Source organism: Trichoplusia ni, chromosome 6, assembly GCF_003590095.1.
Source record: "Trichoplusia ni isolate ovarian cell line Hi5 chromosome 6, tn1, whole genome shotgun sequence".
Lineage (NCBI taxonomy): Eukaryota > Metazoa > Arthropoda > Insecta > Lepidoptera > Noctuidae > Trichoplusia > Trichoplusia ni.
The window spans coordinates 1,414,345-1,430,977 of record NC_039483.1 but is presented as its reverse complement, the minus strand read 5'-3'; the positions used below and the strand labels follow the sequence as shown (position 1 = coordinate 1,430,977).

Below are 16,633 nucleotides of genomic sequence, written 5' to 3'. Positions count from 1 at the left end.
TAGCGTATTACCAAAAGGTTTAATTATTCAGATTTTGAACAGCCACATAATCTTACGGCGGTAAACAATTCTTTAGTTTATTTCTACATTTATTATCAGTTGACATTTTATAAAAATCTTTCCAGGCATGACTCGTAAGAAGCGATTTGCGTATGACGGAAGACCATTACCCGACATTATTAATTTACATCTGAAAGGTGACCGATGTCTAGCGATCAAACGTAGTCGTGGCACGTAGACACGCACAAACAATCTGTCTCTCAAGCCAAGTGAGAATTCTACGATCGTTAACGGCAACAGATAAATTTCGAGTGTATGGAAATGACAGGTCAAAGTCACGTGACTGGTCGAAACAAAATGTCATTGCCATACATTTAAGCGTTATTCAAATTAAAATTTCGAATTGCCATAATTCGAAATTTTAATTTCGTAACGTAAGTTAACATAAAGATGTTATAATAGTCAATGGTATCACAAAAAAGTTTTGGACCAAAGAAGAACACAACAATAATCATAAATCATTATTTAACACTATATAGTTTCTTAAACAAAATAATAGAAATAACTGATATAAAATCAATTTTTTTTCGCGTAGGACACGCGAGGTTCGAAACACGTCGCGCCCAGAGAATTTGGTGTGGTGACCTCAACCAGGCTATCAATTTAATATAATATCATGAGATAACTCACACACGGTTATCTGATCCCAAGCTAAGAAGGGCTTGTGTTATGGTAACCAGACAACTGATAAACTTACTTATGATAGATAAATTACACCAAGACACCAGAACAAATGATCATACTCATCACACAACATTTGTCCTGGGCGGGAATCGAACCCACGACCTCCGGTATAGCAGTCAGGGTCACTAACCACTAGACCAACAGGCCCGTCAATCATTAATAAAAAAAATCTTTGTAACGAGAATGTTACCGTCTTATAAACATGGTTTATTTAATAACGATAACGATTGTAGAAGTGTCACTAGAGGCTTAAAAATATCTGTACCCTATGTAAATACAATACGGTGGATAGTATGCACTGCGTGGTGTACCTTCTCACAGAAACATGTTTTAGATATGAGTTAGATTCCGTGCACGAGGCTAGTGTTTGATACCCGACGACTTTACAACAAGAATAACGGACAGCATAGTGTGAGCTTTAGGTGTCATGTTGTCTCTGTCATTGTCAAGTGGAATGTTGAGACAAATACATTTTAAAACGTCACGCAGTAAGTATTGTTCTCGCAAAATCGCTGTTAGTCTAGTCAAGCTCACTGCGTTGATTAAATCTTTGCGAGTTAAGGATCCAACGATGTCTTCCTATGTAGGTAAGGCGTTACGAAACGAGTTTATAAGGTGAAAACCCCTATGAAACATACTTTTGTAACGTGGCGTACCGTGACGCGACCAGAAACTTATCCGTCTCAAACAAAGAAGTATAGTACCGCGGACACTTTTATGTCTGCTCGTGTCGACAATTGGGCTTTGCCACGTCACGACACATCACGAAACAGTAGTATAGTATGTCTTTATTGTAATGTCATCGGGTATCGGACACTGGCCCCTTCCACGAAGAGCCTTTCATCACGGGTAAATGAAATTTCATGTGAAGCACCATATCACCTTTACCCTTTGTTGGACTTTATTTTCAAAGGTTTTCGAGAAATATTTCGACATTCGTTTCAGTTTACAAACGAAGCTCACTTAACATAAAAATAAAGCCAAAAAGGTTGTTTCACATCACTTGTAAGTTGTAACACAGTAGTATTGTGTTGTTGCAATGGTTTGAACAGCACAAAAAAGTGCCGACAAACAAAAAACGGTTTTAAAAAACTTTTGTCATAATATATTTTGAATGTGCCATGAAATTATAGGTCAAATGATCTACATGGACAACTGGCGGATGATGATGTACCTGGGGACCCCCGTGATGCCGGACCTGGCAGCGCTGGTCTCCACGGGGCTGTACATCAATGATCTGTCGATGCATGACTTCAGCAGGTATTTATAGCGGCTAATTAAGGCAAAAATGAAAAGCTGCTTAAAGAAGCTGTTTGTGTAACTCAGTATAAGGGGTATTGATTGTGAAGTAGGTACTAGATGATGTATATCATATAGTGATGGAATGGAGTGAGTCTTTAAATTAAGTTGCTTGAAAAAATAGTTTGTACAGACTAAATTCTATGAAATTAGTTTATGTATTGCCATCCTTAGTACTCCAATGTCGGATAGAGCACAATAATTGTATAAACTGGGAAAAAAAACTTGTTTTAAAATTATTTCTGTTGCTTTGTGCTGGGCAATAAAGTTGCCTAGCTATAAGTGAGTAAGTAGCTAACCATTAGTAAAAAAAGGAAAAGGGGTGCCTCAAAATTACTATTGTAACTCAAGCTCCACGTAACAAAAGTCATCATTAGTCTCTTCTACCAGTCATCATTGTGCTTTTGGACCTAACGGAAACTATATGAAAACCTCCAATCTCTTCCAGAGACCTGATGCTAGCCGGTACACAGCAATCCGTGGAGTTAAAACTAGCGTTAGACCAAGAGCAGCAGAAGAGTAAAAAGCTAGAAGAATCCATGAGGAAACTGGATGAGGAGATGAAGAGGACTGACGAACTGTTGTATCAGATGATACCGAAGCAAGTTGCCGACAGGCTGCGGAATGGGGAGAACCCTATAGATACTTGTGAGGTGCGTAAAACTTGAAATCTCTAACGACGTTCATAATCTCGTCCTTGTGGTCACTGTCATTGTCAAGTGAATCTATAAATATAGTTATATACATTTAAAAAAGCTATGGACGATTTTAGTAACCTTATTTTTTAAATTAAATACGGCTAACTTAACTCGGTGATACAGGCCGACTCTACTGCGGTCGCAAATTAAGCGTAAATGTATCATCATTATGATCGTCTCAGCCTAAATATATGTCTACTGCTGAACAAATGGTCTTCCTGAAAAATACCCACATAACTAAGAAGTGTATATTTGTACAAAAGCATTTTTAGTTTGTTTACATACCATTATTATATATTTTATCCCTGAAAGTTATTGAGTTCGCAAATTACTTATAAAAGTTAATATGTTTTTGTACACCAGCTTGTTATTCAAATGCCTTTCATTTACCATACTTTATGTCCTTGTTTTACCGATAAATAATTTGGAACGTTGACAGCTTAACAATATTTCTCGTAAAAGATAAGCAACGGCGAGGTTCCTTAACAAATAGCTCCTTTAAATGAAATCCCCGCGACAAAGGACGATCAGCTTAACGAAACAAGAGACAATCGATCAGGGAATCCGTGACCGTATCGTTTGTGAAAGGCTGGGTACATACTACACAACTGATGAACTGATGTTTGGAGTTTCTTGCTGATTCTAATCCATACACGTGTCTTCTTGAAACCGTTCACCTAGATGCAATAAGGTGCCTGGAAAACGACATACCAGAAGTAAATAAACATTAATGGTACCTTGCATCTTTAGAAAATGGTCACTCATCAAATTTATCGCAGAAATCGATTTTTTTATTCTACTTCGACCTTATTTTAGTATTTTTGAAAATGTTAAATGTCTAGTACTGTTCATGAGTTACAGCCTGGTAACAGACGGATAAACGTCTCCGGGAGCTAGGACTGCCTGCGAGTCTTCCAGACAGTGTGTACCCAGCTTGATAAAGCTCGGTGTGGCCTCGACATTACCATAATGAGGAAACTTTGCACAGTTTTACATACAACCAATATAAAATCAAATAGAAATTCTCTTAGAGAAATTTTATTTAGTTTTCACTTGCGGATTTTATTATACGCGTTTGTTTGTGCTGAGTTTATTGATTTGATTTACTATCTATCTTGCTTTCTGTATTCGTCTATAACTACGAATATGTAATATGATTATATATTTCTATTAAGATATTTTTACTGGTTTTACGTCTGTTTTCGATAAAAAAAAATATTCATAAATTGTTAATATACTTTTTGTTTTTTTTTTCAATTATCTGTTTTTATAGACCTTGGAAAGAGGCTCGATAATAGGACATTTGACAAAAAAAGAACTGATCAGTCCGTCAGGTAGGTTTCAAAAATAAATACTATATTTTAGGAACTTTTTCATTTTATTAAATGAATAACGAAGCTGGAATGATACGTACACGGGGATCGAACTCACGACACATCGCGCACAATATATTTAGCGTCGTGAGCGTGACCTATACCCCCCGACTTTCCGAGTCGTCGTTTATTCTCATTCTACACAATGTAATGAATCAACATAAACAAGAAAAGTAGTAGTCACTGGGTTCTTAAATTATACCTTTTACTTAGAGAGGTACTCAGTACAATCCTTGAAACTAAATTGTGCGCGCAAGATAACTATAAATCTTCAACACACACATAAGTTACCTCAAGATACACTCGCTCAAGTTATCTTCAAGTTAAATGACTAGACTAGACTGTAATATATATAGAGTTGAAAGGATTAAAAATATAAATAATGAATATGACTAAGACAATCAACAAGTTTATTTTAGTTTTGCCTTACTCTAAAGAATACCCACTAATAGAGCTTCAATCACAAGCCATTACTATTTCTTTAACAACGGTATTTATTGAGATTGCCTGAAGAGTTTCGGACCCAACCGGAGTCTTGGCTGTATGGCTGTTGATTCCGCCTCATTAATTGACAAGTCATTGTGAAGATAGTAAGTGTTCAATATACACTGGTTAGTGTGGTGGTAGTACACTAATACAAAATACACTGGTAGAGTCATTTTATTCCAATTTCCGTTCATTAATCGGCGATTGTAAATAGCGGAATTGGGACACTGACCTGAAATCATTAATATAATTAATATACATCACATTCAGAAGATAAAACGCTTCAATATTTTTTTGCAAACTGTTTAGATAAAATTTTAAATATGGAGGTACACTATAACTATTAGGTGTAATAGAAAATAACTTGTATTTATATCTCTCTCTTATATTTTTTGCTTGAATACTGGGTCCGTAACATCTCCAAAAAAACAGACAAAACATCAACATCTGTTTTAGGCCCGACATCCAAAATTTTTACATAAAAATACATTTTTACAAGTTTCCAGAAACGAAAGCTGAAAAAGTTCTCAACGTGTTACACACGTTATTTATGAGTGAGATGTGACGTCGTATCATTTTTCACGCGTTTTCAGAATGAGTTATGATTTAGTTTTAGGTGAAACGTTTATTTATTTAGCGTACATTTCAATTAAGACAATAGATCAAGCGTTAGGTATGGAATACAATGCATCATTTACAATTCTAATCATAGCAGCTGTATTATGAGATTATATTGGATTTATCCCCTTAGATTTAAACTTTGATACCCTTTCAACCTTGATAGACTTAACCTACAAAAGGTTCGTTTAGACAAAAGTCTTCGTAGTATACATGCATAGAGTATTTAATAATTTACATTTTCATAAATAACATCCTCTTATATTCACAATACAATAAGAAATCGTGAAAAAAAATCTTACTATTTTCTTCTGTACGTAATATTTCACCCCATTACAAATAATCTATACTAATATTATAAAGAGGAAACCTTTGTATTTATGTATGTTTGTATTGAATAGGCTCAAAAACTACTGGACCGATTTCAAAATTTCTTTTACCATTACTTAGAGGGATTCTTCCGAATCCGTACAGGCTAAATTTTATCCCGGAAAATAAGCTTAAAAAATAAATGTCCACCCGTGCGAAGCCGGGGCAGGTCGCTAGTCACAAATAATATAAAAGCAAAATAAATGTATCCTTAAACCATATCGGAAATAAGTATAACGATGAATGGTTGCCTTGGTAACGGGATAAGTCCTTAAAATATGTTATAGAGGTTCGATCAAAAGCTCACACATAACTTTTATATCATCATTGATACGATAATATATTTATGGGCACGTTACTTTGATACACGTGTTATTATTGCCGGTTCAAATAATATTTTCAACGAGAAAATCGAACTTCGTAGTATCATGAACTGATAGTTTTGAACGCAAATTATTTATAACTAAAGGCCTGGAAATCTAAAAGTTTTTAATAAAAATAGAAGATTTTCTGGCACTTTGAAATTGATGAACCGCAACATAAAATTCCTCCAAAATATCATTACTATAGAGAAAAACTGGCACGAACTTTATCATTTGTTGGGAGTTTTAATATTAAGTTTGACATTAACACATACTTACATTTAAATGAAACATACGCATGCATATCGTCACAATAGATTTATTATTTTGCCATTTAGTGCCCTTGTGTGAGCAAGACGTTAATCTACGCCATGTAATGTGCCGTCTCGCTTCCACAACTGAAAGTCTCAGATTAGGGCGAAGTGGTATTTTCAAAGTACCCTTTGATCCCCGCTTTGTACAACGCTAGATAGATTCTCGACAAACAAACGTGTCTGTAGCGGCGCCGAAGAGATAAACTACTTTATTAGCACTATAATTACCGGCTGAAGCTGTTTGTGGTAAAGAAATTATACGCTTTTAAGTTTAAAGCAGTTTGTTTTGGAATTACGGGTTATGTGGGTTTGGATTGATTTAGTAAAATATGGTTATTGCGTGGCTCGGTTCCGCTTTAAATATACCATATAATGTATTATAAAGGAGCGCTACAATGTCGACATTTCATTTGATACACGGTTAGGGTAAGTAGCCTTATATGAGTGGTGATACTGGTGATAGGTTACAATAATACGCAAATGTTATGATATTTTATCAAATAATCTTAATATTAAAAATGTAACACAAATTGCAACCACTGCACGGGCATTACGTTCTCTAGTTTGCTCATATTTGGTCCTTTGACGGCATAATTAATGTTTTTTCCGAGCCTTCGTGTCATGTCATTTGAATTTTTCGGAAACTGCTGTGATGCGAGGATTAACTAGTGCGAGAATCGTTTTTTTTAAACTTGGTAATTAATAATAATAAATAATGTTTGGAATTTCGAACGTCTTGTGTGTTTCCAACTCCATGCTCCATTCTTGTGCCATGATCCTCATCAACTGTTTCTTGTATACATGGAAGTTCTTCATAGTTCAACATCCTTTATTTATTCCAGATGTTCGACAGCGTGTCGATCCTGTTCTCCGACGTGGTGACCTTCACGGAGATCTGCTCACGCATCACGCCCATGGAGGTGGTCTCCATGCTCAACGCTATGTACTCCATATTCGATACCCTTACCGAAAGGAACAGGGTATATAAAGTGAGTGAAGATGAATTGTTTGGGAAGTAGGGATTTAAATCATATTGGCGCAGATTTCAAAATTTATGGGAAATAACACAAAATATCCAGTTTAGGTAAATGCTAAAAGATATTAAAAAGAAAATATAGCAATTTAATGATATAATTGTTTGCCATTATTTACGTTTTTGCAACCACTAAATAATTCTATCTATTGTGAAATCAGCTATCAGAATTGAAACAAAGAAAAAAATCGGTAATAATTTGGGATGTCAGAACTGAATTAGACTAGCAAAAAAATACACCTAAAAATCTCCACTTCAGTTCAAGTTTGATTCCTACCAAACCTTTGACCTTACCTGACCTACTACACATAAATTCCAGGTAGAAACAATAGGCGACGCCTACATGGTGGTGTCCGGAGCTCCGGAGAAGGAGGACAACCACGCAGAGAAGGTGTGCGACATGGCACTCGATATGGTGGACGCCATCACTGACCTGAAGGACCCTAGCACAGGTGAGGTTTGATTTGATACAAATTGTCCTTACGTGGTAAGGTGGTGAAGTGCAAAATGCTTGGAATATTATAGACACATAAGTCTCAAATCAACAAAGCTACGTGTGCCTAATAGTGGATAAAAACTGAAGATTTTAAACAAGTCAATAATCATTTTTAAAATGTTTGTCATTTCAGGTTCCCACTTATCAATACGAGTAGGAGTCCACTCCGGCGCAGTGGTAGCTGGTATAGTAGGTCTGAAGATGCCTCGCTACTGCCTCTTCGGAGACTCTGTGAACACAGCCTCCCGCATGGAGTCCACATCGGAAGCCATGAGGATACATATCTCACAAACCACGCAGGAACTGCTGTCTCCATCGTACATGGTGACTGAACGAGGGGAGATACAGGTTAAGGGGAAAGGTGAGCATAATATGACTGTTGTGACGGTAGAAGCTGCTATAGTATTAACCGTTAAAAACGTTACAAAAGATACAATTGACTTCAAATCAAAAATTACTGAGCTAAACAGGATTAAAATATCCAAATAGCCGCTATTTTATGATAAATGAAAAAAGAATTAACAAAATCAGATCATCCATTCCGAATTTCTGCCTTATTAACCATAAAAAATGAATATGAATTAAGAACGACCACCTTTTTGAAGTTGTTTGAATATGCTTAAGTATAATAGCTTTCTACACTGTGGCTACTAAAGTTAAATACAATATTTACAAAATCTTACTCATTTGCTCGAACAAACCGTTGCAGGTGCAATGAAAACGTACTGGCTGGAAGGGCGTGAATCCCGTCCATCCCTCACCAAGGTCATATCACCACAACTCAGACCAGGAACAGAACTGGAATGGGAAAGAGCTGCTGACGTCAGAGACAGTATCGCAGAGCATTCAGCACAACAAATGAACAATAAAGAACAAAACAACTCGCGGATACAAGAACTTCCAAATTCTGGACCAAACTCCTTAGTGAATGTAAATTGTGGGGCTCTAATGACTCTGCAGAATTCTGTGAGAGCTTCCCAAGTAGCTGCACCTACTACAACGATGACGTCACCCGTTGAAGAGAGACGGATGTATTCTCCTGTCACTTTCCAAGATGTAGCCAGACGGAGTATAGCGAATTCCCCGAATAGGACCGAACGGGAAAGAGGTGAACATTAAACTTGAATAGCTTGTAACATTTATAGTAAGTTACACTTTCTTGCGCGTCCTATTCTTGGACCTACCCAATGTGCACACAAAAATTTATGAGAATCGGTCTAGCGGTTTTGGGAGAATTTAAGTATAAACACCGTGACGAATTTTACATAATAGACCTACGTCATCGTCGTCTAGTATTATAGCCTTAGTTACGGGTTAGTGCTTTGCCCTTCCCAGAATAATTATTATAATTTTAATTTTGATGTTTCAGAATCACGATCAAACTCAACAAGTGTGGTTGGTATGTGGACTGACGCCGAATCCGTGGATCCTGCGAGAACTGCCGACAGTCTCAACTCCTCGTTTTGGTAAATATTAGCACATTTTTACCAGAATTAATTATGTCAAGATGTTGTTTTATTTTAATATCTCCTTAATTCTTTAGTTACAGTTCAACGTCACCCTGCAGAGTTGGAACAGCACCACAACCCAAAGAAAAAGATAATGACAATATGGTTGATGCGGTATGAGAAATTTATTTCATCGACTGTCTACCAATTACACACCTGCTTCTAGTCTCACTGCACTACCTCTTGGTTGACTGGTAGAGAATGCATCTGGCATTAAGTCCGTCATTGTACTTATTTGTATACTTACTTGTAATCATATAACATATTATTCTAGACAAATACGGAATGTTCCAGAAATCATGAACGACTGAACGACGCTCGAATGTTCATCGTTTCTAGAACTTTCTTCTTCTTATATCCTAGAAAGTCGATATGCTTATTATGGTCTAATATAAATGGATCGTTATAACATCCGTTGCTCTTTATTGCTTAATTAATTTATAGTCCAAGATTTTCTTAATTATTTACCACTTCCTAACTATATGCAATACCTTAAATTCTTATGTTTTTCTAATTAATTCTGTTTCTAACGCGTTTTACACTTATGCTTACTATTTAACACCATTTGACAGATCACCTTAGCTTGTATTGTACTTGAAAATTGATTCTGCTTAGAAATAATATTATTATTGCTGAATTTGTTTATAACACCTTTTCCAAAACTCATAACTAACAATTTGACGACATTTTGGTTTCGAAAGGATCTCAATTCAAATCGCAGTATGTGCGAGTCTTAAATCCATAATTAGTCAAAAAACTGTCTGATTCAACTGTCAAATTGTCAAACAATTAATCACTAAAATCGCTTTGAAACATTTCGGTGGTGGATAATCACATTGATGGGTTCCTTCTCATCATAACGTCGACCGCTGGAATGTTCTAGATGTTAACTAGCCCTCGGCTTACCTTTGGGTGCTTCACGCTGTTCCAACAGTGCGTGGCTCGGATGTCGCCGGCTCACTCCGCGCCGCCCAACGTTGGAGGGTCCTATTCAACGCTAAGACCTGAAACTGCGTCTTCAACGGCTAAACATAGTGGTGATGAAATAGGTAAGTCAATGCTATGTAGTTTGTTATGTGTTTAAATCGAGAAAATAATGATTTCTTAGTTCTTGGTGGATTTTCGCTTAGTAGTGTGATTTGCGCTGGAATAATGTTATTTTTTATTCAAACACTATAATAATTCACCTTACTTTGCTCTTCTATATTGATTATTATGGTTAATATCCTTAAGCAAATTATGATTTATGCAAATATGAGAAATATCGTGAAAGTTGTGACACATTTCTATCAAAAATTGTTCACATGATACGATATCTTAATAATGAAATGTTGAAATTGCAGTTCAATTTTCAAAGGAAGTGCTGATATCCATCCCCTGAATCTGCAAAATAACTTCCAGATATATATCAGCGTTCATACGATTTTTTACCAGTTGAATCAACGAATTAAAATAATATGAAGTTTTATTTCCTTTCATAACTAGAAAACAATAAATGTTTTTTTTTTTCAGAAACAGACACAGAATACCAAGACGCACACACAGATATCAACCAAGTATCACACATATGCACACAAGAAACAATCGAAAACCCAAAACCAGGGAAAGTTGGGAGGTTTAAAGCAAAAATAGCTCCTGGACACAACAAATCATGTGTCCATAAACAAGTGTCCAAAGATTCTATAAAAGACAAGTTACAAGGGAATGTCCCCCATGGACACCACCATACGAAGAATGTGAACCATCACCAATGCTGCGGTGCGTTCGGAAACCCACATGTCAGGCACAAAACTAATTCGAGCTGTCATCTTATTTAATTGTATGTAGTTATAATTTTTCATTAATGTTTTACCCTTTCTTGGCGGGAATTTTTAATCTGTGTTAAAGACCACGTAAAATATCGAGGTATTCAAACGAAATAAAGAATGAATTATGTTTAGAAAAAATATGAAAAATTATTTAAAATAGCAACTTTGTTATTTAATTCATTTTTTTGTGGAATTTATTTATCCGCCATTATGTTCATACCAGTTGTAACTTTTGTTTACCAATTCTGATTATTAATTTATCCGATATTTAATTTAATATTGCAAAAGGGTGAAACAGCTTCCTAGTAAGTATAATAATATATCAAAACCCAGAATGTAGATATCAGAATTTTAAACAGAATCTATTTATTATCTTGGCCTAAAAAACATCGTTGTAAAACCAAACATATACAAATTCTCTCTAGTCCAGAGTACATTTTTACAAATACTTAGTTTTAGAATATAGAAAATTATACGTACTTAAGTTCTTAATTATTTATAACTTACAAATTTTATTTTTATTAAGTTTAAATGTAAAAACAAATGTAAAACGTAACATTTTCCCTCTTTAGGAAATATCAAAACGTAAAAATAATGATCTGAATCTACTTATCAAAAACTTTTTGTCGCTATTTTTTAGTCTAACATAGATCTCATATGAATGATTCCCAAAAATGATTCCAAAGATATTTATATCGAGAAAAACAAGTGAAGAGCTTTACAAGATGACAATAGAATCTTAAAACATTTAATATGTGAGAAATATCAACGTTTTTACGCTGTATGACAGTGTTTTCGGATATGTCAGTCGACATTACCTAAAATGTATTATTATAGAATATATTTTCTTGTACACGAAGTGAAGACGATATTTTTATTGTACTTACATTTAGATGGTTACTTAGTAACTTTGAAAGATTTATCTGATCGTCTCTTAGTATTTAAGGGCGTAGCGATTTTTTCTAGTCGTTTAAAAGCCGTAAGAAGATTTCATAACATGTTCATATCATATTATACCTATGCAAGTATTTTTCATAGCCTTTTTATCATGGCATACCATTATATAATCTGTACCTTAACCCTGTCAACTTAAGTGATCACATAGATAAGTACATTAAATAAGGAATACCTAAACGTCAGAAATATTAAAAAAACGACTCAAAGTTTCTCAAGTTCCATGTAAATATTTTGGTAGAAAACTGTCGCTACGCCCTCCCTAGGCACAAATTGTTTGTATGTATTATTCTGTGTAGTTAGGAATTTACAGGAGCCAGGATCATGGTTCATAAGTCTAAATGTTATAAAATGTCTAATCAACAACTACTTAACTGTTTTACGTACTAGACGAAACAAAAAAAATAAAAAATACGCGACTAGTATGGCGTATAGCTATTTTTTTTATCTGATAAATACAATATTTAAACATTTTTTTCATTAAAACAAATTAAGCTAATGTAGTTTTGAGTGACGTAAGAATCATAAGGATATCCCATAAATTAAATACGATGACATTTTTAAAATAATTTGTTAAAATTACTTGGTCTTTTAATATATCCTATCCGTATGTGAGAACTAGCTAAGTCAGAACTTGGGCAATAATATATAATCCTAATTTATAAACAGAAATGATATCTTATATTTCTACTAATTTAGATCTCTCTCCTTTTGTCGTCGAAGTCAACGACTAAGGCATATATTATAGTATTGAACTTGGCTCTCATTTCACATTTATGTTTTTGATGAAATTTGTTTTTGGTAAACCGCTTCGAATTGTTTCGTATAATACGTACTACAAAAATATAGATTCAAACTTACTTATTTATAAACTTCACTGCAGCAGCTAATTGTTATAAGTCAATTAATATAACTGTCTAGTCGTTTTGAGATTATTCACGTTGTCATTTACACCTACCTATTATATTTTTGTATATTATTTGAGTTTCTGTATTATATAAATAAAAGCTTCACCATGACTTCTACTGAATGTATTTATTGTTAACTTTCGACGATAAATGTTATTATTGACGTTTGTATTATCTTTATTTGTTGTTTTATTTCCTTGCCTTTAATACTTTAGGGTCAAGTTGTAGGCTATTCACCCATGGCATTGTGTTAAAATCAGCCTATATACGTCACACTGTAGGGTATGGCCCTCTTCTCGTATATACCACATTGATCCTTAGCCTGTATTGAATAAAGGCGCAAGGTTACCTCGACACAGCAATACTTTGCAAACGAAGTCGAATAAACAAAAAAACACCTTAACATGACATTTTTGTACATTTGAATTGAAGTAGCAATTAGTTCAGGAAAATAAATCAATGAAATAGTCAGGAAGTAACGAAAACATATATTTTTAAAACAATAAAAGATACATAATCATAAATTAAAAATAAACAATTATTGCGTAAGTTAAACAAAATACGTTTCGAATATTTCCATTATGTCTATGTGCCTGACCCGATTACAGGTAAATACTGTTTTTTTTATCAATTAAGACAAATTAATCAATGCGCTTATGTTAAATCAAAATTCTAGCCAGTGACAAGTGTATTTTATACCTTAACATTTAAAACTGCTTACCATACAATGATTAAAACAATTACAAAACTAAACAAACTTTGTTCCTCAAAATCAACGTAAAATAAATCTTCAAAAAGATCTTATTCAAAGCTGAGTTCTGTCCCCTTCAAATGCTGTTCAGCCCATTCATCGAATCTTCGAGAAAGGTCGTCGGACATGTAATTCTTCCAATCACCAATTTCCCCTTTGCGGATGAACCTCAAATCCGTGGATTCCAAGTAGCTGGTGCCGAAAGACTTTTCCAAGATGGCTTCCAGATTGACAGCTCGATTGGTCTTCATGTTTTGGAAGGAGAGATGGTCGCAGAGTTTGTCGACTTGGGTGTCAGTTAGGTCTTTGTTGAGGAACTCAGCCGTTCTCCTGACGACTGAAGGTAGATCATGTTTCATTTCCTCGAACTTAATGAAGAGAACGTTCGGGTCGTGGCGGCGGTTCCAGAAGCCTGGGAAGAAGAGTTAGTCTTTCTTATATGGTAAAAGAAGTCTGGCAGTTGTCGATTATGGTATACAAAAGTGTTGGGAACGAGAGGGATGATCCATGCCTCGTGTTTAAAAACATAAGACTCAGGGCATAATTCTAATAAAAAATATTGGAATACCCCGGATGAAATAGTTCACAAATATTTTTTATACATGCTTCCGACTACTTAAAAAACTTAACAAGAATACTCCGGAAATATTATTACAATACTTGAGCAATCAATTAAATAATTAATTAAAGATATTCACTAACTATACTATTCATAGAAGATTACTATTACAATTTTTAGAAGTTACCAAGTATTTTTAGTCCTCGCCTTACCAAGTATATGGTTCCAAACGGGTCCGAAGGGGGCCCGGTCCCTCATGAAGAGGTCGCAGAACTCTTCGAAGGTGCCCTTGAGGCCGTGCACCAGCGTGCAGTAGTGATAGTATGATACCACCATGTCTTTAGGGTTGCGGGATGTGTAGATCACCTGGTAAAGAATGGAAAGATTCTATGGAAGCGATACTGGTCACAGAGCTGTTTACCATTGTAAGTTGGTATAACAGGATTTAGTTTTGGAAGTCTTTCGATACTCTGTAAATTTAAGTTTACTAAGCAGCGCCAGCGTGTATTTTTTGGTATAAGTTGTACGCGTAATGTATGAGTAATTAATATGCTTGGAAACTATGGAAATTTCATTAGAGTGATACCTACTAAATAAGACTTTTCCACTGTTTGTGTTGGAGTACCACAACATCAATTATTAAGATTCAATCACGCCGAAAATTAAGGACGCCGGATGGGTCCGTAATTAGTCATCGAATCCCGAATCCCGATAAATAGGCGTCAGCAAACATAATATAAATATACATTCAACGCAGATCAATCACTAAATTCGAAACTATAAGTATTAAACGTGTTTCGGAAGGCACGTTAAATTGTGGGTCCCGGCTGTTATTCCTACATCTTTGACAGTCGTTACAGGTAGTCAGAAGCTTGAAAAAGTCTGACAGCCAGTCTAACCAAGGGGTATCGTGTTGCCCAGGTAATTGGGTTAAGGAGGTCAGATAGGCAGTCGCTCCTTGTAAAACACTGGTACTTAGCTGAAACCGGTTGGACTGGTAGCCGACCCCAACATAGATGGGAAAAGGCTAGGCCAATGATGAAATGAAGTATTAAACATACACTTCAAAAAAATCATATCTTTCATACATATAGAAAAACATTTTCAGAGATAGCGATCAAACTCATATAGATACAAATGTCTCTTCTAATACGCAACTTACCTTAGGTCTTGCCGAGCCATCAGCGCGCTCAATGCTGACCGGCAGCAGGTCCCAGGGCAGGTGGCTGCGGATGTAGCGAGGGTACGGGAGCCTGTGCTTCACCAGGTCCACGGAGGTGCCCTGCACGGACTCCTTGTGCCACGTCGAGTGCCCAGCTACCATGATACATGAAAGCTCCACTAAGGGACATCTAATCTAGAGATTATGAAATAGGTCATGAGTACGAGTTATAAGGGATTTAAAATATACAGGTTTTGGTCAGTCAAACCAGTTTGGGGTAACTACCTTATTAGGGATACGAGGATGATGAATTTAATAGACTTTTTATACTTCTCGATTATAAAAAAAAGAAAGAGCATTGTTTAAAATAGTTGATAATACTATTATTCATGAAGACAAATTGGAGACAGACAAACATGTACGCAGTTAGAGCACTTACAAAATTTGGGAATCGCAAAAAAAAATATGTTATATTTAAAAGAAAAAAGGTTATAAGTCATAACAATAATTAGCATAAAGAAAATGAAATTAAATAAATTAAAAAATAGAAGTACGTACTTGCTGCAAGGATTTAGCTCCCTCGTAGTCTAAATCGTGTCCAATGAGCCAGACCATTTCCTGTGCCCATGTAGAGCCTATACAAAAAAAAACTTAGCTAACCACCATGTCTACACCGAAATGACAACATAAACTAAACACGTAAAGGGGCAAAGAAGAATACAAACAAGTACCATCCATATACAAAAAAAAGTATCACTCACCAGTTCTCGGATAAGAGCACATCCAGACATCGGTGTCATGGACCTCCATATCCAAGATATCCTGTCCAATGGTCATGTAGTCTGCCGGCAGGATCACCCTCCCAGGATTAATCTCCACCATACAATCCTCCTTATCAAACATCCTATCCAACAACTCCCCAGTCTCAGGGTCCAATTTCGAAAACGTCAAAACTGGTCGCGTCCTCATATTGAAAAAAAATTGTCTGTTACTTAGAATTCGAATTAAGAACTGAACATATGGTCTGTATAGAAGACGTCCAGTGCCTGCGTTTATCGGAAGTGTTCTGTTCGTTTGTTGCATCGGTGCATCGTGTTTCCCCTTGGTTGCAGAAAGTGGTTGGACTTTCTACTAGGATCACCAAGTAATACGATTTCCTTAATGTTGAATTCTTAATTCTAAGTTACGAAA

The 16,633-nt window shown here is 35.5% G+C and overlaps 2 protein-coding genes across 5 annotated transcripts in view; one reads left to right on the top strand and one right to left on the bottom strand.

Moving 5' to 3' along the window:
- The window catches only part of LOC113494809 (soluble guanylate cyclase 88E), a 92,297-nt gene extending 81,043 nt beyond the window's left edge, over positions 1-11,254 (top strand). The window contains exons 7-16 of one of the 4 annotated variants that reach the window (XM_026873288.1): positions 1,878-2,004; positions 2,492-2,696; positions 7,106-7,252; positions 7,616-7,748; positions 7,926-8,153; positions 8,502-8,900; positions 9,162-9,258; positions 9,336-9,414; positions 10,184-10,349; positions 10,813-11,254. In XM_026873288.1, the coding sequence (XP_026729089.1) occupies positions 1,878-2,004; positions 2,492-2,696; positions 7,106-7,252; positions 7,616-7,748; positions 7,926-8,153; positions 8,502-8,900; positions 9,162-9,258; positions 9,336-9,414; positions 10,184-10,349; positions 10,813-11,117 (1,886 nt within the window). In that variant the 3' untranslated portion in view covers positions 11,118-11,254. Of the gene's footprint in view, positions 1-1,877; positions 2,005-2,491; positions 2,697-7,105; positions 7,253-7,615; positions 7,749-7,925; positions 8,154-8,498; positions 8,901-9,161; positions 9,259-9,335; positions 9,415-10,183; positions 10,350-10,812 lie in introns of all 4 variants that reach the window. The other 3 variants (XM_026873289.1, XM_026873287.1, XM_026873290.1) reach the window with 3 other exon arrangements.
- A 2,240-nt stretch (positions 11,255-13,494) lies between these two features.
- LOC113495356 (amine sulfotransferase-like) lies at positions 13,495-16,412 on the bottom strand. The gene is made up of 5 exons (XM_026874041.1): positions 16,204-16,412; positions 16,001-16,077; positions 15,443-15,637; positions 14,493-14,646; positions 13,495-14,133 (listed from the first exon to the last, which is right to left on the bottom strand). The coding sequence occupies exons 1-5, from the start codon at positions 16,409-16,411 to the stop codon at positions 13,772-13,774; spliced, it is 996 nt and encodes a 331-aa protein (XP_026729842.1). The 5' UTR covers position 16,412; the 3' UTR covers positions 13,495-13,771.
- Positions 16,413-16,633: the final 221 nt, after the last annotated feature.

Bases quoted from the DNA above. Each gene is read 5' to 3' on its own strand.
- LOC113495356 (XM_026874041.1), bottom strand. From the start codon at position 16,411: ATGAGGACGCGACCAGTTTTGACGTTTTCGAAATTGGACCCTGAGACT. The intron at 15,638-16,000 runs GTACGTACTTCT...CATAATCTCTAG, and splicing joins GAGCTAAATCCTTGCAGCAA to ATTAGATGTCCCTTAGTGGA. The intron at 14,647-15,442 runs GTAAGTTGCGTA...ATTCTTTACCAG, and splicing joins ATGGCTCGGCAAGACCTAAG to GTGATCTACACATCCCGCAA.